General features: G+C 40.3%; 1 protein-coding gene across 3 annotated transcripts in view; it reads left to right on the forward strand.

Annotated features, from left to right (window-relative positions):
* The window catches only part of VGLL3 (vestigial like family member 3), a 49,729-nt gene that overhangs the window by 5,139 nt on the left and 16,932 nt on the right, over positions 1–27,658 (forward strand). The window contains exons 2-3 of one of the 3 annotated variants that reach the window (XM_081138783.1): positions 7,967–8,276; positions 16,777–17,304. In XM_081138783.1, the coding sequence (XP_080994909.1) occupies positions 7,967–8,276; positions 16,777–17,304 (838 nt within the window). The remainder of the gene's footprint in view (positions 1–7,966; positions 8,277–16,776; positions 17,305–27,658) is intronic. The other 2 variants (XM_081138785.1, XM_081138784.1) reach the window with 2 other exon arrangements.

Genomic DNA, 27,658 nt, shown 5'->3' on the forward strand with positions numbered 1-27,658 from the left:
ATTAATATGCAGTAGATTCTTTGGCCTTGGAGCTTGAAATTCTTTCCAAGTCCTTGGTAGTGTACTTTTTTAGTTTAGGCATTCCAAAGTCCTTTTGCAAGCATTTGTGTTATGCTAATGACTTATGCTATCCATGTTGTATCCTTTGTTGATGAGGTAGAATATCCATTTAACAAATGAACATTTATTTATGTAAAGTAGTATGCAGGAAGTGGTATTAACAATTAGCTTTAAGTGCCTCATATGTCATTACTATTCCAACATAAGTTTGAATTCACTAAGAAGAAAGAATACAATTGTATCTTAGGTAGTTTCAACACACAGTCAACTTATTTAAGGTGCGGGATCTAATTTTTTTGCAACCGTAAACAAGGACTTAAGTTGGTTTAGAAGAATTCATCCAGGACTTCTTTGAGGAAAAACAGTCCCTATAATTCCACTCTGCACAAATTCACTTGATTGTAGAGACTTAGAAGCTTAGTGTACCCCACAGGGTTTTTCTCCCATTAACTTTCCAGCCAGAAGATTCAAAGCTAGAGAAGAAAATTAAACTTTAAAATAACTTACCTGCCCTATTGCCTCTGGCAGTCAACCAGAATGAAGATTACAATAATGATAATAAAGGCAGGCTTGAGGTCTATGAAATCATGTGGAGTGAGGATATGCTCACCAGGAAACCAAATGCCAAGAGAAGGTAACACTCTTTTAACTTAAGTGCAGGGTGCTTTGGATAAATGCAAGGAAGCCCTACTTCACCTAACACTTATTAAGCATGCTTAGGGCAGATCCTAAAACAAATTTGTGAGTTAGATGACTATCATTCTAAAACCTGGGCACTTAACCTGGGTCCTACTCCCATAGTTCCTGTTTCAGTTAGCATAAAAAAAATTCAAAATTAATGCATCTAGTAATGGAGACTAACTTAAGGTGTTATTTCCAGAAAAATATTGTCTTATGACCCAGTGATTCCACTTCTAGGAATGTATTCAAAGAAACCCAAAACACTAATTTGAAAGAATATATGCACCTCTATGTTCACTGGAGTATTATTTACAATAGCCAAGATTTGGAAGCAGCCCAAGTGCCCATCAGTAGGTGAGTGGATAAAAAAGCTGGGGGACATTTACACCATGGAATATTATGCAGCTGTAAAAAGGAAGGATCTTGTACCCTTTGGGACAACATGCATGGAACTGGAGAATATTATGCTAAGTGAAATAAGCCAGTCAGAGAACGAGAAATACTATAATGAAGAAAATAAACAAAATAGAAACAGACTCAAAGGTACAGAGAACAGACTGACAGCTCTCAGAGAGGAAGGGGGTTAGGGGGCTGAAGAGATTAAACAGTACAAATTAGTAGTTGCAGAACAGCCACAGAAATGTGGATTGCAGCACAGAGAATATAGTCAATAATGTTGAAATAACTGGGTATGGGGCCAGGTGGGTGCTTGGGGCAGCAAAGGGCGACCACTCAGTAGAGTGCATGGTTTTTTGGCCACTTTGCTGCACATCTGAAACTGGTGCAGAATGGTATTGAATGTAAACTGGGGTTGAAAAATAATAAAAAATTAGTTTAAAGAGAAAAAAGAAAGAAAGAAAAGCTGTCTAGTACTTGAATACCAGTCTCTGGCAGAGACAAGTGAAGGAAATAATTTGGGGCAAAACGGTGCCCTGAATCTTTCAAAAAGCATGTCTGTAAGCAGCTGGTTTCTGCTTTAACTGTTCACTTAGGAAGACCCTAACAGTGCCTTGAACCATTAGAGCCAACATCTGCTGCTAGGAATAAATGCCATATTTATAGATATTTCAGTGGATACCAGATTTATGCCAGTAATTTACAAGTGTGGTCTGAACTGGGGTAGCTGAACTATTTTTCACTTATCTCGTACTTTAATATAGGAAAAAAAGAAATGAATGACCTAAAGTAAACAGGTGCCTTTTGCTCTGAAAAGTGTATTATTTTAGTATGCCAAAACACTTGTCCATGTGGGATTTAGTGGAGGGCCTCAAAGGATACATTCTTTCTTGTTACTGTGAAGACGGATAAAAGAAGTACCCAAACTAATTCCTAGGAATTGGGTTAGATGACCCATGTCTGGAAATGAATTAGTCTTCAATGGTCTGTGGGGTGTTTTTGGCTAGTGTCCTGCAAAATCAGATGAGGCAGCCAATGGAAGAAACAAAATTAAGTGTGAATTTTTCTAGAGCTCCAGCATGTTGCTTATTAGGATATAGAATTGGACCAGACCTCTAATATAATCAAGTCAAAATATCTCATTTTCAGAAGAGGAAGCTGAGGGCTATGCAGATTCATGGACTAGTTTTGGTTCAATCCTCCCTCCCATTTCAGTCCTTTCTATTGTGCCTCTTTCCCAAGTAGGTTTCCTTAGAAATAAGAAAACAATTAGTAACTTACCTAATGCTATCTTCTTACTTTTTTTTTATTTTTAAGTTTTGAGTGTTAGCTACTTGGAGAAATAATACAATTAGCCATATGGATAAACCCCGAGATTCCCTTTATTTTCTATTGCCCTTACAATGTTTCCCAACTATGAGTTTAGAGACAGGCTATGACTTTCATCTTGTGGCTCCCAACTCTTTGCACAATTAGTGACACAAGATAGGAATTAATTGACAATTCAGTGAATAACAGGTATATTTTTTAAAGATGAAATAATACCCTAAGTCTTGTAATAGACTTATACAAATGTACCAGAAAGATTGTTTCATTCATAGTAGTCGTTTTGAGAGAGAACACATACCCTTAGTTTGTGATCATTCCTTAAAACATTTTGGGAATGAAAATTTTGAAATTCTCTCTAAGCCTGTGGCATATTTTTTTCGAACATCATCAAAACTGGAAATTTTTCAGCCTTGGAGGAGATGGGTTCGACTTTTGATAATGACCAGAATCATTGCGAGGCAAGTATGCTAAAAAATAGCTGATCATGTTTAATATTATTTTTGGTTTGCTCCTTCCAACTGTTAAGAACAAAACAAATTTTTTTAAAAAGTAAACAAACTCTCAAGGTGTGACTGTGCCTCATACACTGGCTGTGCTCACTGTCCCAAAATAAGATTTCCAGAGAAATGGTAAGCAATTGCATTCCGTATCTCACTTGTCAAGGGGACAATTCATGTTTAGATACGGGAGTTCAGTTTGATCGAGAGATACATAGATTTGGAAGAGTACGGCCTTTCTTAATAGCCATACTTCTAATATATGCTTACTAATTGTTTTAATGTTATAGATAACTTTAGACTCTCCTTAGCATGTGGTGCCACCACACTGACACTGGGCGTTCGGTCTGGATATTCAATTAAAATAAATATCCTATAGAGACTCATTTCCTTCAGTCTATTTTTTTGGTACATGCTTTATAGTCAGACAGAAATAGGTTCTAATTCCATCTCTGCCATTTACCAGTTAGATGATCCTAGCCAAGTAATTCAGTTTTTGCATATGTAAATTGAGAGCAATTATTCAGACAAAATGTGACTTAATAAAAAAATAAAATAAAAATTTGTGGCATATCTTCCCTCTCCTGACCCACCCTCCCCTGACCTGATTCTTACTCTTTTAAGTAGACTGAGGATCCAAAGTTCATGTCTCTCTGACATATTTTAAAAAATCTGTTATTCAAGGGAATTCAGAAAAATATGATCAAAGAGCAATGTGCTCTTTTTATGAATGTTACGATTTTGAAACAGTTACTCCTGGCTAGTGTTATAGGCTACCCTTATAGACTCCAAACATGTTTTGGACATAACAACAACAACAAAAAATGTTGCATTTAGAGAAGACAGCCAGTAGAAAGTAAAAAAAAAATAAGCAAAAAGCTGTTTCCAAATATCCAATGATTCATTAAAATACTTTTGTTTCCTTAGGAAAAAAGTTTCCACATATGCACAGTAATCATTTGGCATTTCGTAGGCCTAAGCCTTGGGGAGTTAGTGGTATTTGGCTCCTGACATGGAAGTCTTTCTCTTGTCAGACAAACCCTTTCCCCTGCACATTCCTGTGCGAGTTCGTTTCTGCTGTGCCTGGTGGCAGGCGCGAGGTGGCCGGGTCCTGCCTGCACCGCCCCGGCCGCGCTCGGCCCCTTTGGCCTTTCCTGAGTTAGTTTTAACTCGGTGGCTACTAACTCATTCATTGTCTCTCTTAACTGGAGTGTCATTTTACCTGGACGACGGTTGTCATTGCTCTGAGATGGGGATGAGCCAGTTTAAGTGCATTAAATAAACCAGCTTGTAGTGTTTGAAGTCACTTAGGATGGTTTCTTTATTTTTGTTATCAAGTCTTCAGGGTCTCATAAGAAAAGCAGGGTCTCATATTTCTGAGAGCTGTGGATCTTTTTAGGAAGTGATTGTGCGCTTTGAGAAAAATATGGACTAGGTTGCCTTTCGATGTTGATTCAGGAAATCTAGGTTTTGAATATTTGAGATTTATCGTTCTCAAGAAAGACAATAACACTAGGGACGTTTCATTCCAGGGAGCCCGCACTAAGGCAGTACAGAAGAGCACACATGAGTAACATAGTTTAAAAAAAAGGCAAAGAATTGATTCATAGTCACCGAAGCGCACAGGGCACGGAAGGAGCTGGGGCTTGAGTCCATGGAGAAGAGTATTAGGATGTTGTGAGTGTCAGCATATCAACCAGTTGCTGTTTAAATTCTGTGTTCTGTTTTTTTCATGCTTACACTCAATGTTTGAAAAATTATGCAAATAAAATGTTCACATTGTAGGTAGCTCTCAGGCCATTTGGGTACTTTAGAATTCTCACTTTAAACATTTGTGGTGGTGAGGCTGCAGGTGTGTGTGTGTGTGTGTGTTGTGCTATGTGTTGTAAATGTAAATATTTAAATTGATTCACTGTAATCTGTGAAAATTGACCCAACTTTATCTGAAAAAAACTACAAGAGGGAATGAATGATAGGTATGCCCTTTTCCCTGCCTATTGGTAAATATATCATAGGCTTCCTTTTCATTTTATTTGTTTGATAGTCTCCAAGGAAATTTATTTTTAGTGTACCTGCCTTAAAGAGTTGGGAGAGCAATAAAAGGAAGTATATTTTATAATAATTCTAAACATTTGTACTTCACTCGAGAAATACTATATTACATATTACATATGTATGAAATATAAAGAATATAGGGAATCAATGCCTCCATCAACAAAAGAATGATTTTTAGAAAATAGATTAATGAAATGTATTATGATACAATAGCAGAGTTTGCTCAGTTTTCCCCATTTTATGTTGAAACGTATGAACCTTTTAGATTATTTTGCTTGTATCTGGCCATTCAACAATGGTTTAAAGAGAATAAAATAAAATAATTTGGCATTTAGCAAATTGTATAATCTTAAATAGATAAAAAAGCTATACATTAAATTCATCTGCCATCAATTAAAAATTAAAATATTTTATTATTGGCATAGGTCATAATACTCTGCTACATTTATATCAGGATTTGGAGTTTACGCATTTTTACATATATATAAAACTTTAATTTTATTTCATTTAATAATTGGTTGCTAATTGGGACAAAATAAAACACTGCCTTTCTTAGGATAAATAACACAACCAGGGCTTTTTTATTTAAAAAAAAAATAAATGTTAAAAGTAAACAAGAGAAACAATAGCCGTGAAATGCGATTCTGACAAACTGATGCTGAGCTGAACATTAACAAGAAAATGAAATCAGCTACATAGATGATAACGAATGAATGTGGACAGTGAAGCTACTCTGTAGATTGGTTTAAATTTCCTTCCCATATAAAACCAGGGCTTCTTTCTAATATGCCAGAGTACTCGGCGAAGAGTGTGTGGATATGCTTAACATTTATGACTTCAAGTAAATACACATGTGCCCAGAGAAACAGTACTGTGATCTGACTAATAAATCATAATATTTGTTTAGTTTTATAATGGAATTTAAAGCCAAGAGTAAACTTTAGAGGCTTTAGAGGTCACTTAGACCAATCCCCTCATTTAAAATTTGTTTTTAATTTATTCATTTTAGAGAAAGAGGAAGGGAGAGAAAGAAACCTCAATTTGTTGTTCCACCCATTTATACATTCATTGGTTGCTGCTTGTATGTGCCCTGACTGGGATCAATGCCTCACCGTTGGCATACTGGGACCATCAAACCCCCTGAGTTGATATGTAACTTATGTTATTGTGGGTTTTTTTTACTGTTGAAGTTAAATGCAAACATGTTCAAATTAGTGCAAAACAGACTGTAAGAAATATAACCACAGTCATTACAATCATCTATTCATCAGCAAGACATATGCACTCATGAGGAATGAATTATCTATTCATCTACAAGTGATAATTATATTGATATACATTTTAAAATAAAGAATCAATACACACATTTATAAATAGCAGCCCCTAAATAATAACCAGCAGCTCATAATATACCTGAACGTTTCAGAACTCACCTCACCCAAGAACAACATAATCGTTGCTAGGAGAAAGAGTTTAATTTACTGAATGATGCATTTATAATTTGGGCTATAGATTTCGAAGCTAGTAATTAGCTTAGAAACATAAGGGTCTGGATTATGTGTTTTGATAACATCTGCAAAATTATGTGCTTCCTGAGTATTCTAGAATGATTTATTTTTTCTACTCACGTTCGTTTTCAGCGTGCATTTTTTTCTGAAATTAAAAACATGGTATCACAAAGGGCCAGGTTTTGCAGGCATATAGATGATAAAAAGCTCATTTTGTTATTAGGCTAGTGGATGTTATTATCTTTAGCATTACCTCCTTATGCCTACTTCACATTGAAATTGTTGATAATAAGAGTAGTATGTGTTCAGTGAAATATGTTTGAAGTCCTAAAAAAGCAGGAATAAGAAAGTAACTAAAAACAGACCAGCCAGAAAAATGATACGAAATATAACATTTTGGCAATTTTTATTTCCGCACTTAGAAACCCCTCTCCTGCTGTCCTCCATCACATACATGCACACACGTATGTACACCTGCACACTTTTATTAGACACCCTGGCTCCACCACGTACATGCTTGTGAGCTCTGGCAGGTTACTTCACTTCTCTGTGCCTTAGTTTCTTCAAGTTTAAAATACTGATAGGAACAATATCCACGTGATAAAATCGTAAGGATTGCGTGGGGCAATTAATAAATATAAAGTTTTGTAAGTGCCTGGCATAATATATGAACTCTTATAATCACCATTATAATGTTTAAAAATGTGTTAAAATCATCAGATCTGCCTCCTTTGTACCTGAAAGGCACACTGGCCGCCGTCAGCACCTTGCGTTGCTCGTGGGCCGCAGCGACACCCTTTCCCCCCTGTGATAGTGGTGCAAGTGGAACATCTGAAAAATGTGTTCCGTGCAAAATGGATCTTCACACGGACTTACTCTGTCATTTCAGTTTGATTTTTGAGAAATGCGTTGGGCACATCTGCCAAATCCTTTCCTAAGACGCTGCATTCCTGCTTTATTTTAGTTTATTTCATTTACGAAAAGCTCTGTCCTCCTGCGCCCCACCCACCCTCAGACAGCCGGGCCTGCGGTCGCCCTTGGTCCCCGACCCCAGCGACAGCGTTGCTGCGGGTTCAATGCTCAAAATAAAAATAGAAGGAAACCGGGAAGGAATCGGGCCGCTGTTTTGCTTTTTTTTTTTTTTTTAAGTCATCTTTCCTTTGGTCCATCCCCATGAACAAAACCCGCGATGCACACTCTGGAAACACCCAGTCCGATAAGGGCCTGGGTGTCTCTCTAGCTTTGAGGTGGATTCCTCCCGAGGGTGGGAAGCCGGAGGCCGGCGCGGGGAGGGCAGAGAGGGAGCCGGGCAGGCGGCGGCCACCGGGAATCCTTTTGAGAACAGATGTGAATATTTATGTGTTTTAAATTGAAACGTTAAGTAGCCTGCGCGTTTTGACAGGCCGTCTTTGATACTGTGTTTTGTTTATTCCACCCCAGAAGAAGTTAGCGGTATACAGCGAGATGCAGGACTCTCTGGAAGTCACCCTGCCCAGCAAAGCAGAGGAGCAGGAGCAGGAGCAGGAGCAGGAGCAGGAGCAGGAGCAGGAGCAGGAGCGGGAGCAGGAGAAGGAGCGGCCTGCCGAGATGGAGTACCTTAACTCTCGCTGTGTCCTTCTTACTTATTTCCAGGGAGACATTGGGTCAGTAGTGGATGAGCACTTCTCAAGAGCTTTGGGCCAAGCCAGCACCCTCCATCCAGAATCGGCCATTGCAAAAAGCAAGGCGGGGCTAAGCCCCCTGTGGCGAGGTAAGGCTTTAGCAGCAGATGCTCTCCGGGGGGCTCCCCCCGTCTCTGTTTCGCAACAACGGCCTGTACCGGGCCTCCAGCTGGAGGCTTGCCCCCGAAGGACGGATATCCACTTGCTTTTTAATTTTTAAGGACAGCGAGGAATTCCTCTCAGACAAACAGCTGGATCGGTTTTGTCACATGGGGAATGCAGGGTTGGAAAAGATGCAGTCACACCCCTTAAATTCCTCGTGGAAGGTAGTGAGGCGACCGGCCCAAGCTGATAGGGGCAGGAGCTGGCCGCGAGACACCGTTCCTTAAGCCCCCGCGATGGCCCGGTTTGGATGTCTAAGGAACAGGCGGGCCTGGATCAGCTTTTAAAAGTTAGCTCTCGCTCATTCCACTAGGTGCTACGTGGTGACATAGCAGAGACCTGAGTCTGACCCCGAAACGCAGGCTGTGAAAGCCTCCTGTGTTCTCTTGATAGCTCTCTCCCTCTGTCCTGCGTTGTTGTGTATTAACTCTGTCATGTACAATCCAGACATTACTGACTGACTGTATCTACGTGGTTTAGACCTCGGTAAAGTAAAACAGTAGATTGGGCATGCCCTTCTTTATTTCCCTCTATATGGAGCTCACAGGTTTGTGTGTGAATCTGGTTACCCGCTCACTGAAAATTGTTGGGTGACATCTTCACTGGGATCATTACAAGGTTAGAGAAAAAATAAGTCATCATTCCAATGACAGTTTAGAGAAATGTGCTATGGATGGTATTTTCTGAACTCACCAGATTATTCGAAGCTTCTGGTAAAATAGTTTTCAAAATGCAGTTTCCAGGACTAAGAACATGGGAACTTATTAGAAATGCAGATTCTTGGGCCACACCCCAGACCTACTGAACCAGAAACCCAAGGGTAATGTGTGTTTAACCAGCCCTCCCAGTGACTCAGATGCAGGCTCCCATTTGATAATCACTGATCTCGTGCTGTTAAAAACACTGGTTGCAGGCCGCCTAACTCAGCCCTACTGAGTCAGTGTCTCTAAAGGAAGGCTCTGGGAGTCACCCTTTAACAACTGCCCCAGGTGATCTATGATGAGGAAAGGCTGGTCACCTGTGGCAGGCGACCTGTGGTTGGGGGCAGGTGAGAGGTGATGAGTGGTCGGTTCCCTCTCAGCCTCAGAGGAATGGTTCTGCTCCATTGTAGGAGAGGTCCTGGCCGTATGAAATTACCGGGCCTGATCTGTAGATAGGATGCTTGTCTGTCTTCCCTCCCTCCCTCCCTCCCTCCCTCCCTCCCTCCCTCCCTCCCTCCCTCCCTCCCTCCCTCCCTCCCTCCCTCCCTCCCTTCCTTCCTTTAATAAATATGAAAAACACTAAGATAGCAGTGACTAAAAAGGGAAGGTGAAATACAAACTCAAGTGACCGAGACCTTGACAGAGGTGAACTGGGAATCATAACTGCTTATTTGATTAGTACATATTACAGACTTCCCACAGAACTGAGAATTTATTCCTTGGAAACCTAAGATGTTACGTAATCACCCGATATCCTATTTGATAGGACATGGTGAATAGGTTTAATAACTCATAGAAGGTAAACATAAGAAAACTTCAGTGAATGAGCTGACTTTAATGGTTTGGTATATCAATAGTAAATCCTGTAGGATAATTCATGCCAGGAGAGTAATAAATACAATGCCTACTTCTTTTAGAATACCCACACAGGCAGCCCTAATAATCATTTAACCTGGAATGCAGGAACAAGAGCCCCAAATTATAGCTAGATGCAAGGGTGATTGTCTATAGTATCATAACCAGAATAGTGTTAAATGAGGTGTGTATATGAACAAAAACGCTACAGTTCAGTGTTTTTCCTATAATCTGCATGACTGAATAGAGAAGACCTTTGGACAGATGTCAAATTTCGGTATAGAAAGGGTAAATCAGGGTAAAGTTTTAGTAACTATTGTTGTAATTTTCTTGGTGTTATCTTAAATTTGGCCTTCAGATCTATCTCCTCTTTTATTCATTGACTTACATAGCACAAATTCATTAAGGTCTCACTATGTTCTAGGTAGTGGGAATATATCAGTGCGCAGTAGAGTCTAAGGCTCTATACTCAGGGATCCTTTTAGTGGAAGAGACAGGTAACTAACGCATAATGAACTGCAAGGGACCTATTTACTTCGGGTAATAGACGGTCTCTCCCAGGGACCATTACATGTGAGCATAGACCTGAAGGAAAAAAGAGTGCTCCTCACCACGTGAATATCCAGGAGGAGATTATTCGAGGCAGAGGGAACATCCAGAGCAAAGACTCTTGAGTAAAGACTGAGTTTAGGGTGTTCAATGCGAAGTAAAAATGCAGGTGCGTATGTAATGCAATGAAAAGTGATAGGTAGAAGCAATAATTTTTAGAGGTGTTTTTAATGTCACTTTAGTTTACCAGAGTAGCAGAGGCAAACACAATGTGCTCTTCAATTTTCTTTCCTTCACTTCCCACTAATTATTTTCCCTAATGCTTGGGATAATGCATTTCTATAAGGAAGGTCTGGAATAAATATGAATTGAATGATTAAGTGACTGACTTAGATAAACCAAGTTCATACCATGTACCCCAGATTAGAAAACAAAAGGGTCCTCAGTGGAGACTTTATTAGCAGTAACTTTATGAAATCATTGATTAGTGTTATTATTTGTAAAATAAGAGGGTTGAATTAGGTGCTTGTTGAGGTCCTTTTGCTGTGAAGTTCTGTGACTTCAAATGCATTATCTACTTCCCATTTGTGAGTAGAACTTTGCCATAGTTGTCTCTAGTCGTGAATCAGTCAGTTTTAGATAAACGTACATAACTTGAATACAATTCATAAATTCATAAAATAAAGGTTTAGAAAATAATATCTTAAAAAGAGGTAAAATAGATCAAGAGTCCCATGTCTAGTGAAGAGAGTTATCAGGAGTTTTACATTAATTGCCAAAGCCATACAAGTTTGGATAATGCAGTCTTTGGATTCTGTTTGTTTTGGGTTCAAATTTGGGCCTTATTACTGTCTGATTGCAATGTGATTTGGAATTAATTACTTAAAATCTCTCTGGGCTCAACTTCATGCACATAATATGTGTTTATTGATATCCACTTCCTAGGGTTATAATAAAGATCTTAAAATAATGTGTATGAAGAATTTGGCATAGGGTTTGATGCCAGGTGCTAAATGAAGGTCAGATACATTTTCTTGCTTCCACTTGTTTTGCACATAGAACGCCAACCTTGGGTCTTTATGTGGGAAAACATTGTGTTTTGGAAGTTTGTATTTCTAGCAAAAACACAGTGTCTTGGGCATAGTAGGTCCTCAAGGCTATTGATAGTGTTGACGGCCATGGTGATAATACTTTATGCGGGAGCTGCCCACCAGCTGCATTAAATTAAAGGGCCTGATTTACGGCATGAGATTTTTACAGTGCTACAGTGCTACAAAGGAATTTAAAACTGAATTATGTTTGATTGCAGAATATATTGACACAGTAAATCTTTAGACAAGAACAGAGTGTCAGCTAACAATGGAATAATGCTCATACTTCGTGTATCTTGATGGTGTGAGGAAAGTCCTTTTTAGGTGTTTCGCAGCTGTTAGGTAAACAGTGGACAAGAAGTATTTGTACTTTGTTTGGGACAAGATAACATCAATCCCCTCGTATTTCACAACACATTCTAGCAGGGATTGATTAGGGCTTCTCAGTTAAGAAAACCTAATGAATCTCATTGTCCCCTTACCCCACCCAAATAGAAACATCGGCTCCAAAAATGACTGTGCATTGAGGTCAGTGCCCAGCACTATCTCAGAAAGTGGTGTGTGTGCGAGTGAAAGGGGAGTCGTTAAGTTGAGCCACAGCAAAATATATCACTGGCTTAAAAACATGCCGAATAGTAAACTTATTCACATTTTTTTCTTATTGTAGTGGCAACGCAGTTGTTGCTTGATTGATCTAGTGGCGTGTGCTTGGAGCAACTCATCCTGGTCGGAAAGACCTCTCAAAATGAGTATTAACCGAAAACAGCCAAAGGGAGAGGGGGGAGGGCCCATGTTCTAAGCCGGTTGACGCTGGGAAGCAGATAGCTGGGCTCTATGTCCAGGAGGCGCTGCCGGGACAGTCGCTGCTGGGGCCCTTAGAGCAGGCACAGGGAAGGAAAGCGAGGCCCCATGCACCTAATTGTCCTGCCTCCCGGGTGTGGGCATCCACTGTCACCCCTTGAACCTCTCATTTTAGTCTCAAGTCTCATTTTGAGCAACTCTAGAACAAAGTAACTAGAGGGCAACCTCTGGACATAATGGTAACACCTAATTCCCGCGTGGCAGAAAATGTTGGGACACATATCCTTTCACCTCTGACCCAACAATTTATTTTCACCAGAAGCAGAACTAGAGGATGGAATTAAATTACAGTGTGGACCCTTTAGGTTAAAAATGCAGTAACATTTTTTCCCCACTGAGATTAATGAAAAGGTAAATGTTTTAACATTGATGCTTTAAGTCAATATTTATTCTAAAACTATATTTTCTGGATATTTTTATGATAACTTAAGATAGTGGCTCTATAATATTTTATTGTCCCATTTTCCATTTTAATATAATTTTTTCCCCATGTTATATTATTTGCCCTTAGATTATTTTCAGAGACATTTATAGTTAATATAACAAGTATCCCAGCTGTTAAGAATTGAAAGAACCACTTGATGGTCCATGGTCAGCTCTTCTATATCTCTAAGGTATATTTCTGCCATAAATCACACAGTAAGATTACTAGGTATGCTTTGGGTGGGTTGCAGTGGGCAATGCATCAGTTTTGTCATTCTGTTGTTGTTGTTTAGGAATATGTGTGTGTGTGTAACTTTTTTAATCCCAAATGCAAACTGAACCAGAGTATAGATCTTTTGTATGTGTCAGATTGTCAGTGTTAACATCATTCAACTGTCAAGTAACACTGATCCCGCAGTCGCCATGGAGTGTTAACGTTGTACAGTTCTGAATTGCCTCCACTAACCTGAAAAGTAATATTGCATGGAATTAGCCCTTGCACAGTTTCTCATATGCTGTTTCATCCAACAAATGTGGCTGTGATTAAGTTCTTTTGAGCAAAGAGTCATGTAATGAAAAAATTTACATACATATGAAATGAGTACTCTGATTCCCAGGCATGAAAAAAAAGCATATCATCTGTTTCTTTGTATCAAGACCTTCCCCCCCCCCCCCTTCTTAACAATCAAGATACCAAATAGTGGTTTTGAAGTTTAGACTTGTCCATAAATATATTTTCTATCCAATATCATTTCATTTACTTGTAAAAAGCTACATTATTTTTGAAAGAGCTGCACAGATCTCTGCAAAGTCTGTATTAATCTCAGGAGACATACCAACTGGGAAAATACTAAGTTGCTTCTAATTTTATTTTTCCCTGGGACATTTTAAAGCTTTGTTCAGACTTTACGAAGTGCATTATTTTTAAAAATAGAGTTCCACTCCAATGACAATGTGTTCACTAATCACAATACAATACTTCATAAATAGGACACAATTTGGGGTAAGGAATTTGTTCATTACTCACATTTGTACATGCATATCCAAAATGCTTAAGCATCTATAAAATAAAATTGAGTCCATGTACATATAAATGAAAAGAAATAAGAGGAAAGCAGCCAGAGAAATGACATAGACTCCTTGTACTTTTGCTATTTTAATGGTGGATTTTAATAAGGAACTCTATCTCTGGCACACACCTGTGGGTTGGGTTCAGCAGTTTTTATAATGGGATTCCGGCCTTCCTGGGAGATGAAAGTTATGAGTAGAATGGTTTGGTGCCAAAGATTGGATCTGTGAGAGCAAAGCGGTAGATTGGTGGTGGCAAAGCTGCGCTGTATGATGTAAGGAGCCTCTATAAACTCCTCGTATGGGTTTTAAATTTGACACATTGACAGCTTCCATTGTGGGTGTGACAGAAATATGCCATAATGGCCATCATTTAAGGCAAGTTGAATTTTCTTCTCACAGCTTATAGAATTTTCTTTCTTGTCATTAGCAGCTATTTTTCATATGTCAAAGGAAGACCATTCTTAAATAAAACATATTTGCTCCAGTGCCAGTAAGTTTGATTTTAAGTGCTATTTTCTGATGGATTGTGATAAAACAAATTCATTCAATGATACGTTTGCCAGGACTATTTGAAGACGTGAAGAACGAAGAACATTTCCATCCTGAGCCTTTGGAAGACTGTTATTTGCTAGATTTCCCCAAGGATTTTGAGGCCCACGGAGATTCTTAGGGGGAGAGACTTGAATGTGAGACATGAATAGCTGTCTGTCCACAGAATGAATGGGGTGAACGATGACAGCCCCGGGCAGACAGGGGAGAGAGTGGGAAAGTTTGCAGCGCTAGCGCCACAGCCGTCAGGGAAGCTAGAGAAAGGAAATGTTCGAATACCACAGCGATATCCTAATTATGTTAGTCGAATTACATATGTGGTGGTTGACTCGCGTTATACAAACTTTCCCTGAAGTTAAACAAACAAGCAAACACACTGCCTTGGAAACATATGAAGTGAGAACACGGATATGTCAGGCTTCTGGATGTTTTTATTTCAGAGTACCTCTTAGGATATCCTTTATTCAATGGAAACATCTAGCAAGGTTGTGTGTGTGTGTGTGTGTGAGAACCAGCATAAAAATACTATCTTACTACACATGCATGACTGATGTGCTGAGAAACCTTGTCTTAATCTGTGGATAGAAATAATTTATAGGCCACTTTACAGAGGGATAGAAATGTGAAGCCAGGAGATATTTGGAATTTTCATTCAAGTACCTCATATTTTAGTGGAAGAAACTGAGCCACAGGAGGTCAACAGATCCATTTGGGGGTCATAAAATGAGATAGTGTAAGCTAGTAAGCTCACTGGGTGCTAGTTCTCTGGCTGAGCTCTCTAGACTCCCAATCCAGTGCTCGCTCAGTTACACCACACCATGGCCGCAGGCTGTCCCTGGAGGTCCGGATCTTCCTAAACAGAGATCTGACTCTATCAGCATCTAGACTCAAAGCCTTCAAAGCTCACTGAGACCTTCTCAGGACAGCACCCACATTCAGTACGTGGTTGGCAAGGCCATACCCACCTGTGTCCTTCTTGGACCCTCGTCTAAATTTTTGCCCCCCTTTCCCATTGGTCTCTTTTTATTTCTTCAAATGCCACTTTGTGTGTATAGATGTGTGTGTGTGTGTGTGTGTGTGTGAGAGAGAGAGATTTTTGGCCTTTTATCACATACTTTTTCATTTTCCTAAAGTACCCTGCACTACTTCTCCCCAAGGCCGGCTTTCCTCTCCCTTTCAGTTCTGCTCTCACTTCCCCAGGCGGCCTCTGTGCCCTCGCTCTGTGCTTCCCTTGTGAGAGCACCTACCATGTCACGTTGCACATGTGATTTACTGATCTGTCCCCCATCAGACTGTGACATCTGCTGGATTGTCCGTGACCTTCTTATGTTTGGTACATAGTAGGCCAGCTCTATTTATATTTATAATATATTTATATTATGAGATTGAGTGGAGAAGTTGAATTGAAGCAGAGTTAGGGAGGGTCACCCCTCTTTCTAATTTTCTTCAAGTTGCTAGTCTTCGACACTCTTTCCCTGTCCCAAACACGTTCTCACGCCTGTCACTCCTACTTGAACCTCTTGATTTCCACAGAATCGTCACCAAAATCTAATGTTCAGGTTACAGTGGCAATTGTGCCCTCTTGTGGCACAGCTATGAAGACTGCCGGCCATCAGGCAGGCTACCTGTCTTCCCCGCTCAGTCTCCTACGTGCCAGCTGTGAAGTCTTGGGCTTCTCCCCTGCCTCGATATGCCCAGGGATGACATGGGGATAACACTAACAAAAAAATAACAACTACCTCACAGAGCTGAACAAGGACCCATTACAATCATCCACAAAAAGCCCCCGGTCTAGTGTTGGGCATTAGGTCACTCTCATTAAATGTTAATCACGATTCTCAGCCCAGAGACTCCCAGACTGCTATGAAACAACAACAAAAACAAGCTTAGAATACTCCTCCTGAAGGAAAATCAGTGTTGCTGAGCACAAACAAACCCAGGCTCACTTCCATTCATTTCTTTCAGCATTAAAACGTTTCGTTTGAATGAAAATTATATTTGCATTGAAAAGAAGTTAGTAAACATCACCCGCTCCAACCTACCTGAACCCCATCTGCGGCATAAGCTCTGTACGGTGAGGCAGGGACCCGTGGCCTTTGCTCAGACTGGACGGCGGCAAGGCCCTCAGGAGGCGACGAATCCCCACTTGCAGACCTCAGTGTGGATGGTGCCTGCGTAAGGCAGCCAACTGGGCGCGGGGGTGCACTGGGCACCATGAGCCCTGGGCTTGCGTGCGGATCAGCCTGCTGCAGAACACCGGACATGCGGAGGCAAGTCTATCCCAGAACTGAATCTTATGTAAATAATATATTTTCCTTTCTTCTCAGACAGCTCAGCTCTGGCAAGTCAGAGGAGTAGCTTCCCGACTTCCTTCTGGACCAGCTCTTACCAGCCCCCGCCCGCACCCTGTCTAGGGGGAGTGCATCCCGACTTCCAGGTCGCTGCACCCCCTGGCGCCTTTCCCGCGGCTGACCCCAGTCCCTGGCCAGGACACAGCCTACACCAGACTGGCCCGGCCCCGCCCCCCGCCGCGTCCGAGTCCTGGCACTACCCGTTGGCATCTCAGGTGAGCCCGTCCTACAGCCACATGCATGACATGTACCTGCGGCACCACCACCCGCACGCTCACGTGCATCACCGGCACCACCACCACCACCACCACCCCTCCTCTGGCTCGGCCCTCGACTCGTCCTACGGGCCCCTGCTGATGCCCTCGGTGCGCGCAGCCAGGATTCCTGCTCCCCAGTGTGACATCGCGAAGACAGACCCGACGACAGTCACCACTGCTACCTCAGCGTGGGCCGGAGCCTTCCACGGAACTGTGGACATCGTGCCGAGCGTGGGCTTTGATGCAGGTGAGCTGGGCGACTGCCTCCTCTCCACAAAGAGAAGAAAAGTTAAGAAATAAATATTTAAAAGTCAGGGATGTTCTTAGTACTTCGAAATAGCTTTTCACGTATCGGTAAAGCTTTGCCAATATGTTTATAGAGCCTAGCTATTTTGCAATAATTCCTGCATCCCTGCAGAAACTGGTGTGACTAGTCCGTGGAGTACAGTCTGAGAAGGGTCTCTGAAATTTTCTCCCATTTCTTAAGCTAGTAACGGGTTCCTTTGGACTGGAATCCCTGGTACCTTATGTTTGTAAAGTGCCGAGCATATTCTCTAGATCTCCTGTCTCTGTACTATATGTAATGCCTAATAGAAATCATAAATAGTGTGTTTCAGTAATTTTTCTCTCTCTCCTTTTTGTTAGGTGTTATGTGTGATTTATAAAACAAACTGCTTTCTGGAATGTAGTCCGTGGTCTACTCTTTGAAAAAGATTAGGGAATGTATTTAAGAAAAACTGGATTTTCCTTCCCTTCCCTTGCCCTCTATTTTTCCCTCCATTTCTCCTTTCCATCTCCCCCTCCTCTTTCCTCTCTTTCTCTCTCTGTTTTAAAAAACTCCAGACTTAATAAAACTATTATAAAGTTTATATTCAACAGATTTATAAAAGATGGTAAGGGAAATATTTATTCACAGAGCATTCAGCCCTTCTCTGGAATTCACTGGTTCTGAAGGTCATGGTGTTAAATGGTGTGAGCTTGGTATTTGGACCGGACTAGTCACATTAATAGTACTAATAGTTCTGAGTTCCCGAAACCACAGGCATCAGAAGCTAAAAAAGACCAATTAAGTCAGTGATTACATCCCCAGAGTCTATGTTAAAGTCACCCACCTTCACCTCCAGTCCCAGGTTCTTTCCCTGGAACACTCTGTGACATATTAGAATGCTCTTCTCCAGAAGTGTAAAAAAAGTCACTCTTTCCTCAGTTTCCCATAGTGTGCAGGATCTTTAATCTGAGTGCTGATTCATAGAAGAGGACCCCCAGAGGAGTGAATGCCAGCGTCAAGTGGCATTCGCTCTGACATGAGTAGACCAGCCTTGTCTTGGCTACCGGCTCTACACTGAACTTTCCAATGTTGGTCCTTGCCTGGCCTCACCCATTTCAGCTTCCCATTCAGTCTCTGGGTTCAAACTGCTTTTCTAAACAAACTGCCAGGGAACTTGGTTCCCTCTCTAGGAGAGAGGAATGTGGTGGGGCTAACCACCCCTGGCCTCCCTTCTTTCTTAGCCACATACTGGCAGATGAAGGCAACTCTTGAGTTGTTGGATGCCTGGGGCCAGATCTGAGTAGAGTTCCAGCTTGGTAGCTGCCATCATGGGTAGCTCATTTTTGAAGGCTCTGTCCTATCTCCCTTCCGTGGTACCCATGTGGCCAGAGTTAACAGTGACCTTAGTAGGCAAAGGGGATATTCTCTCCTTTCTTGGTCACTTTGGGCTGCTAGAACAGAATACCATACACTGGGTGGCTTAAACAACAAACATTCAGTTTTCACAGTTCTGGAAGCTGGGAAGTCCACGGTCAAGGTTCTGGCACTTTCGGTGTCTGGTGAGCGCCCACTTTCTGGTTCATAGACACTGTCTTCTCAATGTGTCCCCACATGACATAAGGGACAAGCGAGCTCTCTAGGATCTTCTTTATAAGGACACTAATTCCACTCATGAGGGTTCTGCCCTATGACCAAATCACCTACCAAAGTGCCCACCTCCTAATACTATCACACTGGGCCTTAGGATTTAACCTGTACATTTTAAGGGGACAAAAACATTCAGTCCAAAGCATCCCCTCTGTGCATTCGATAACATGAAGATGGAAAATGGATGTGATGGCTTGTTGCGCTCTGTTTCTAAATGTTACCTGTTACCGACTTTTGTAGTTGTCAACTTTGTTGTGAGCTGGATTCACTAATTTATTGTTCAGCATTTGAGCTTTAAATAGTTTCTTTGGCATAGAAAATCCCCCTCCTACGTTCTGGAAGTGGGAGGGAGAGCAGTTTTGTTCTCTCTGAGCCATGAATTAACATTTTTGAGTACCCATTATATAAGGTATTGCCAGAGGCACTTTATATATATTATTGCTCTTAATTCTTAAACTAATTCTGAATGGGTCATCTTTAAAATTCATTTACAAATAAGGAAACAGGCTCAGTTTTTCTACTTGAAAATTGCTTGCCTAAATTTCAAATACACAAGTTCGATTTGAACTAAGACCTGTCGCTATCTAAGGAATTGCTGGGGGGCAGCATCTCTCTGTATATGTATGTAAATTAGACTATTAATGTAGACTATTCATGGTTAATAATGAGGCGTGAAGATTTACCTATTGGACATACACGATGCTATTCTTTGTGAGTGTAGGTTTAGGATAAAGATCATAATCCATCCCTGTCCCATCATTTTGACACAAATGAGAAAACAAAGACAATGGAATTAATGAAATAAAGATCAAATTATTAGCATAGTCATTGATCAGGTTAAATTGCAGATCCTAGATTAAGTTTACTGCTACAGCTGGATGTTATAGTATCTTGGGCTACATTTAGATTCTGGGAGATCGAACTCTAGGGAGAACCTTAGAGCGCAGAGGCATTTCCCCATAGTCATCTTACGTGTCACACAATTTGGAGCACCATTACTGTGGAAAGAAATCTGAGAAGAGTAATCTGAAGGATGACCCTCATGTGCTTACCCTACAATGGGCAGTAGCAGGTGGAGGTGCACACCGCTGCGTGGGGGCTGGCCCAGAGAGAGAGAGGAGGGGCTGAGCCGTGTGAGCTCATTGTCATCCCCTAAACGCAGATATCGTATCAAATATCACATCTCTCTTCCTTTGGGAAGAGCTAGAGAGGAGTGTCTTAGGGCAGTTTTCTGAAGAAACAGGCTCTAAGATGCAGATTTGATTGTAGACAATTCATGGGGTGATGTTCTCAGGACAACAGCTTTGGTGTGTGAGAAGAATTGTGTAGGAGGAGCCTCACTATGGTTAAGTTTAACTGAGCTTTAGCTGATTCTACAGGGAGCTCTGGAGTGTAGATGGCTTTTTATAATGGTCCTGCCTTAAATGGAGGTGGATGGGCTTTTTCATTCCTGCATTGACTGGTTATTGGATGGGTTTGCCTATGGAAAGGGGACATGACATTAGGCAAGATGGTTTTATTCGGCTGGAGGCAATTACCGAAGAGAGAAACAGCTGAAAGTCATGGGCTGCCAACACCAGGGGAGTGAGTGTCTCAGCACAGAATGGGGAAGGATCAGTGGCTCAGTGGCGCACTACAATATCCACTATAAGTGGATAAAAAAAGGGTAGTAGCTCTTCTTCCACTTTTCTAACTACTTAGTAAAGAACAGAAGTGTCTGTGTAACAGGCCCAAGCTAGGGAGGTAAGGTGGTTGAGAAGAATGAGAGATGGGCTGTTCTGTCCAATCTGCAACCTTGACCCCACCGTGCAGCCCAAGAAGGTGGCTCAGCTCAGGACTCAGCATCAGGGTCGTGTAGCTACTGAGCAGCTGAGGGAAGAGCCTGCATTCAGGTGGGACAGATGATAAACTTCTCAACATCCAGGTACATTCCATTAGGCGATAAGTTGTTGCAACCATTTTGAAAGCAGTTTGGTAAAGGATGTGACATTTTCATCAGTAGGGGAAGAAGGGTTTAGCGATAGTAGGTGCATTTTTATTTTGCAGCCATCTGTAAGAAATCTAGAAGGTTGGACATAATATAAAACTTAATGACCGAAGAAAATTTTACTAGAGTATTATGTATGATAAAATCCAAGGGTCAGCAAAACTTTTCTGTAATGGGCCTGATAGAATTATTTGCTTTGCAGGGTCATGCTGTCTGTCACCACTACTCAGCTTTGCTTCAGTAGTGCCGAAGCAGCCGCAGGGAAGACTTAAATAAATGACGATGGCTGTGTCCCAATAAAAAGTTATTGGTGGACACTGAGATTTGAGTTTTATATACTTTTCATGTCATCAAATGCTACTATTTTTTATTTCCTTCTTTCTCAATCACATAATAATATAAAATCCATCTTTCCATACTTAGCTCATAGGCTGTGTATATGTACAGACAGTGGGCCTGATTTGGCTGATGAGCTGTAGTTTTCTGACCCCCACATGGTCCTGTGTGTGTAATTTTTATCTGTCTACTCAGGCACACACACACGTGTGCACCTGCACTTCCTCAATGAAAATTATCTGGAAGTACATAACTCCACTTCTAATGAATATTACTCAGTAATTTGTGGCCATCCTGAGTTTTGAAGACAGACTGTTTGATTTTATAAGCCCACCTCTATCACTTATTAGCTACGGGATTTTGGACAAATTACTTAACCCCGTGGATGCCTCAGTTTATCTTTAAAAGATGCCTCTGGGTTCTGAGGATTAAAAGAGCTAATGAAGTAAAACATTTACAAATGTGCCCTGCACATAATAGCTATAAAAGGGAATGGGACACACCCTCACTTTTTTAGATTTTAAATTATTATTGAAATATATTTCTTAAGTCATATACTGCACCATTTAAAAATATACAATTTACTGGTTTTTAGCATGTTCACGATGTTGTGCAATGATCCCCACTGTCTAATTCCAGACAATTTTTTATCACCTCAACAAGAAATCCCATATCTCTTAGGAGTCACTTCCAGTTTCCTTCTACCCACCCATATGCCCCGGCAACCACTAATCTACTTTTTTTCTTTGGATGGTTGATAGAGTCATACAATATGTGGCCTTCTGGGTCTTCCTTCTGTCACTTAGCCCGTGTTTTTAAGATTCATCCATGTAGCATGTATCAGAACTTTACTCCTTTTTAGGGGTGCATACTATGCCATTGTATGGATATATATACACCACATTTAATTTATCTATTTATGAATTGGTTTATTTCTATTTTTGGCTAATAAGAATAGTACTACAGTGAACCCGCATGTTCAAGTTTTGTTTTCAATTCTCTTGGGTATATACCTAAGAGTAGAACTGTGAGATTGAGAGAACTTCACTTTTTATTTTATATACTTCTATAGTTTTTGACATTTTTTCAAAGGACATTTATTATATATGAAATTAATTTTAAAAAGTTGTTATACAACATAGTAATAGAATTCTGAGGTTTTTTAGGCAAAATTCTTTCCCAAGAATTAAATGAAACGGCCCATCTTTTCTGAAGGTGCCAAACTGGGGTGAGGAGAGCAAGGTGCCTTAGGCATGAAACTTGACGAAATACTCATTCTGAGTCCTGCCTACACATGTCTCCTTAAATTTTGCACCCAGGGTACCTCGCTTGCTTTACCTGTGTCCTGGCTCTATTTCCTGTCATACCTGGTTTGTTTCCACTTATTGCTTCCCCTTTTTTGAATAGATATTATATATCTATTGATATGATCATAAGGCATCTGTATCCACCCTCCTCGTGAAAATACCCATGTTACCAAAATGCTGTTATCTCAAATCCCACATTAGGCTTTTCCCACTCCCTTTAACAGTCTCAAAACGGGGTTTCGTGGGAATGGTAGTTTCAGCATGTGATAATGAGAGCTTAATGGAAAAAAGAAAAGGCCCATGGTGAAATGAATTAGCATTGCCTGCTGCATACCTCTCTGTGCGATCACAATTCACTGTAGCATGTAAAAAGTTATTACACATTCTTTAGTAAAGAAACATGTTAAATTTTAATAGGAGATTTTTCCACTCGGACTTTCTTATGGGCACATTTTGTTTTTAGCATACTTATCTTTTCATGCAGTGCTCTTTGGGAAATGCTATTTAGCTTAGTTTCCCCCCCATAATAAAAACCATAGTTTTCTATTTTTATCGCTGACTTTCACCTTCCATTAAGCTAGTGTAGAGAGGCAGGTTAAGAAGGGTAGCTTGGGCCAAAGATAAATACCTAGAAGGGTAAGATGAAGGGGGGGTCCAGGGTATGGAAGACCAACTTCAGTGATCTGTGCATTGTACAGGCCCCTTTATGTCAGGAAAAAGCGTTAAATGTGGACGTATTTGTGACTGTGATACAATATAGCATTAGATATGCCTATATGAATGTAAGACTACGTCCCTTCCTGTCGTGCTCAGATTTTTGTGTGACGACATTAAGTAAATTCTGACCTACCTTTCATCTTTCAGCGCCCATAGCCATACAATGCATTTTACTGAAACACTGACATTCTTATTTCCTGTTACTGCCAAACATTTCCCTAAAATAAGACATACAGTGTTCCATATCCCAGCCAGTTTGAATTAATTTTTCAAGTCAAGATTTGTTAATGAGGTCTTTTTACTGAAATACAGAGTTGACTTTATTTATAGCTTCCACTTCATCCACTGTTTTCAAATTTAGCGAAAGGAAAAAGCAGTCAGGCTTTGTGGTAGGACTACTTCTTTACAAACACAAGCTGCTCATGCCTTGAGATTGTTTTCATCTCTAGATTCACAGATTTATTTTTCTTAGGATCCCTCATGTTGTTTTAGCTACAATTGTGTTATAAAGTTATAGATGTTTTTTACTTTGAGGAAAGTCACAAGTACTCAATATAAAATGTACAAAAGCAGCTTAGACTCGGAGCACACATATTCTTTTCGGTCAGGTGTATTTAGGTAGGCTAAAGTTACTCCCACCCCCCAAAATAATATTCTGTATTATAGTACAGGTCCAGGAAATCTGGAGGTAAAAAGAATTTAATATGTTGACGTACCTCCGCCTTCTCAAAAAATTGGTCATGTAAACATTAGCTATACACTTGCAGAAAGAGCAGATTCGGTGACTGAATGACTCTCCTTCAAATGATGACAAGAGCCGGATATTAAACACTATCTGGTTCATCTCTCACTAACAACCACATCCTCAGCTATGCAGTGAAATCAAGATTATGTATCATAGCATGGGGCATTTATTCTTGCTAAACAGAGAAAAACAAAACTGCAGTAGCTACTAGATCTACAAATGATTTACTCAATGGAGGTTGTGAACATTTCTTTAAGTACAGGAAGCTGTGTTTCTAGAATTCTCTCAGGTGTTGAGGCATAAACTGAATTATTTCTGAAGAGACTTCCATACCAATGAGCTTGATAAACCTGTGAATAGAATTATCCTGATAAGAAACCTGGAAAAAAAATTGAGAACTTAAAGTTTGACAATAGCTAGGGAGCACTGGCCACCAATGGGGACGTTTGGAGGACACAAATATCCTTCTGATCTGTGCTTCTCATAGACGCTTTGTGTCTGATAATATCATAAAAGTCAAGTGGCCTTAAAAGGTTTTCTGAATTCTTTATGGTATAAGGCCTGTAACCTACATTTAAAAATTCTGGTCTAATCTGGATCTTTTAATCTGAATGTTTTGTGATAGGGCCCCCCCATTTACAAATTATAAAAATTATATTTTAATGAGATTTAAGTTGTAATTATTATTGCTCCAAATTGTTATATAGTGTTCCCTTTAAGACAGGTGAATTAAACGATTTCAGTTGTTAAGGTACGGTGATCAGTCGTGCTTAATGCTGTACAGATGCTTTACATTGCTGTTCATTAGTAGAAACATATATATCTTTGTTTTATCAAATGCAGGAAATAGAAAAGCAGAGTGAAAATAGCTATGAGCTAGAACAGCAAATGGAGAGGAAGTTTCTCTCCAGGAAGGAGGGATGGATGTCAAGTTACAACTTGCTTTTCCATCCAACCTGTAAGTTTGCCGTCTCAAGGCCCATGCCTTCTTGCAGGTGGTCTGGTGCTGACAAGCGCAGGCAAAAAAGACAGTGAGTGTGTGAACATTCTCGGAATGACCATGCTAAACTATGTTAACATCCCCTTTTAAAATGTGACTAATTTTTTAGTGTTATTGAGAATAATAAGAGAATTAAAATCATAGAGCTTTATAGTCAATAACCTCTTGGAAATTATTTCCCTCTCTGAACATATACATTTGCAAAAAAAAGACTGAAAGAAACCAAGAGTCACTAACCTCAGGTATTTGAATATTTGCTTCATGTCCTAATGCTCTCCCATTCCAGACTTCAAAATGAGAGAGACACAAGGTAAGCTAGGAGAGAAATCATCAGAGAGTCACAGTAATAATGAACAGGATAGTATGATTTGTAGAAAAGATTAAAGCACTAAGGTATTTTTCACCCTAGAAAGTAACCTATATTGAAGGTGGCCAACTAAAAGACAGTTTCCCTCCCTCCGACTTTACCTCTTCTCGTTGAGTATATATGTTTGTTGTTGCAGTTCTGAAGGTTATGGGGTTAGTGATTCATTGAAGCCTATCCTGACATTATTAGTGGTTCATATAAATGGTGAGGAAATGAGAAATTTTCTTCAGTGTTATAAGATAGCATAAGCCTAGAAGTTTACTTCTAATCATTTGATTTCAGCAGGGAGACACATTAAATAGCATTTTATAGAAGCCAGCCCCAGGACTCTGATTTCTCAGTGGCAGTTGCACTGTTCAGTAAAGGGGGCGTTATCTGAGTTCGGATAGTTAAAATGTCACAAGGCAATAGTTGCTGATTTAAAAAAACAAAAAACGCTAGGCAGAATGTTTGTGAACTAATACTTTCTCTGGACTTTTAGAAAAGTTTATTATGATTTATTTGATAGCAACAAGGACTCTAGTAATTAACAACCAATTGCTTTGCACTTTCTGCCAAACTTTTTCATTGGTTTCTGTCATAAGTTTATTTTTCACTGAGAGAGAAAAAATCACCAAAGGTGTGCTAAGACATTTATGCACTCTTGAATGGCATTAGTTGTACAGGGCACATGTCCAGAATGACAATTTCGTGACCAGAAGGGTAATGGGAACCATCTTTGAGATGCATGCAGAACGCCAGGCGATCCCAGCCAGAGAGTGAGATCTGCATGAAAAGGACCTGGATGGTGAATCAGAGGGAGAAATGCATTCCAGAGCACTGCTGTCAGTGTTGGGTTCTGCAGGACCTTAATGAAATTCCACTGCTGTCCCAGAGCCGTGCGATCTTGTCCAGGCTCTCCCCTGGGCCTTACTCCATAGCATGGTGCCATATGTCACACTGCCCAAAGCATGGGAGTTGTTCTCACGGATCCTCCTAGCTACAGGCCGAGTGCAGAGGCTTTCTGAGAGGAATCTGCATGTTTTAGGATGCATTTGCTTAATAATACCAGTAACCACATGTGCATGTGAGTGGGAGTGCGTGTGTGTGTGTATGTGTATGTGTGTGTGTTTCAACTTGAATCCCTGTAAAATATATTTTGCTTTAGGGAAAATGCTATTTCTCATACATTGCTGATAGAAAATTAAAAAGTTATAAGCTTTTTGAAGAAGTTAACTAGAAAATGTATTACAATTTAAAATACTCATCAACTTTGGCCCCGCGAGTCTATGCCACATAAATATGAGCAGCAGCATATGAAGATATATGTACAAAGTTGTTTATTGTGACAACGTTCACAGTGGCAAAGTACTGGAGTCACGTGACTGCCACGGAGAAGGGGATCTATGAGTGAATTATGTTCTATGTGGTGTTGCTGACTAAAAAAACAAAAGCTACAGAAGAGCATATATGTGCACTTCTTGTCAAAAACGGTTGACAAGCAATCCCGTATGTACATGTGTCTGTGCGGTGTGTGCGTGTACCTATAACTCCATGAAAGCAGAGAGAACTAGCTGGCCAATGTGTGTTTCCTTAAAGGGCTGCAGATATTGGGGTCACTAATTTGAGTTTAAAGAGGAGAAGAGAAGCGTTTAGAACAAAAAATCATATGTATGTATGTATGTATGTATGTGTATGTGTATGTGTATGTGTGTGAAACAGAAACCGGTAAAGAAAAAGGAGGAAAGATATATTAATTTTATTAATTTTCCTCACCATCAAATCACTTAGGGACCCATAAAAATGATGCCAATATAGGGAACTTTGCAGAGTTGTAGAGATGGGTATGGGAAAAGCAGAGGACCGAAAACATAGATTCTGGGACCAATATCACCACTTAGCTTCGTTAGGTTGAATAAGTCTGTAACCTCTTCCTTAGATGCAAAATGAAAACAATGTGTTCTCCTTTGACATTCCTGGCAAGGAGGTTTCAATGAACTGAGGCCCATGCTTGTGTTTTCTAGATGGTAAATATGAGGCAGAACGAAAGCTCTCCTTATTCTTAATAAATGTGGTGCATTTCAAACAGAAAAAGAAATTCACGCTGGAGATCATGAATAATTGAGACGCTGGCTTTAAATGCCTCTGCCACTTCCGGGCTGTATCTGACTTAATTCATTTCTGTTCTTGAAGATTAGTTGTGATATTTTGGGAGTTAAATTTCCTAGTAGTGGTGTGTGCTGGTATT

The sequence above is a fragment of the Miniopterus schreibersii genome (genome assembly GCF_964146895.1).
Source record: "Miniopterus schreibersii genome assembly, chromosome: 5".
Taxonomy (NCBI): Eukaryota; Metazoa; Chordata; class Mammalia; order Chiroptera; family Miniopteridae; genus Miniopterus; species Miniopterus schreibersii.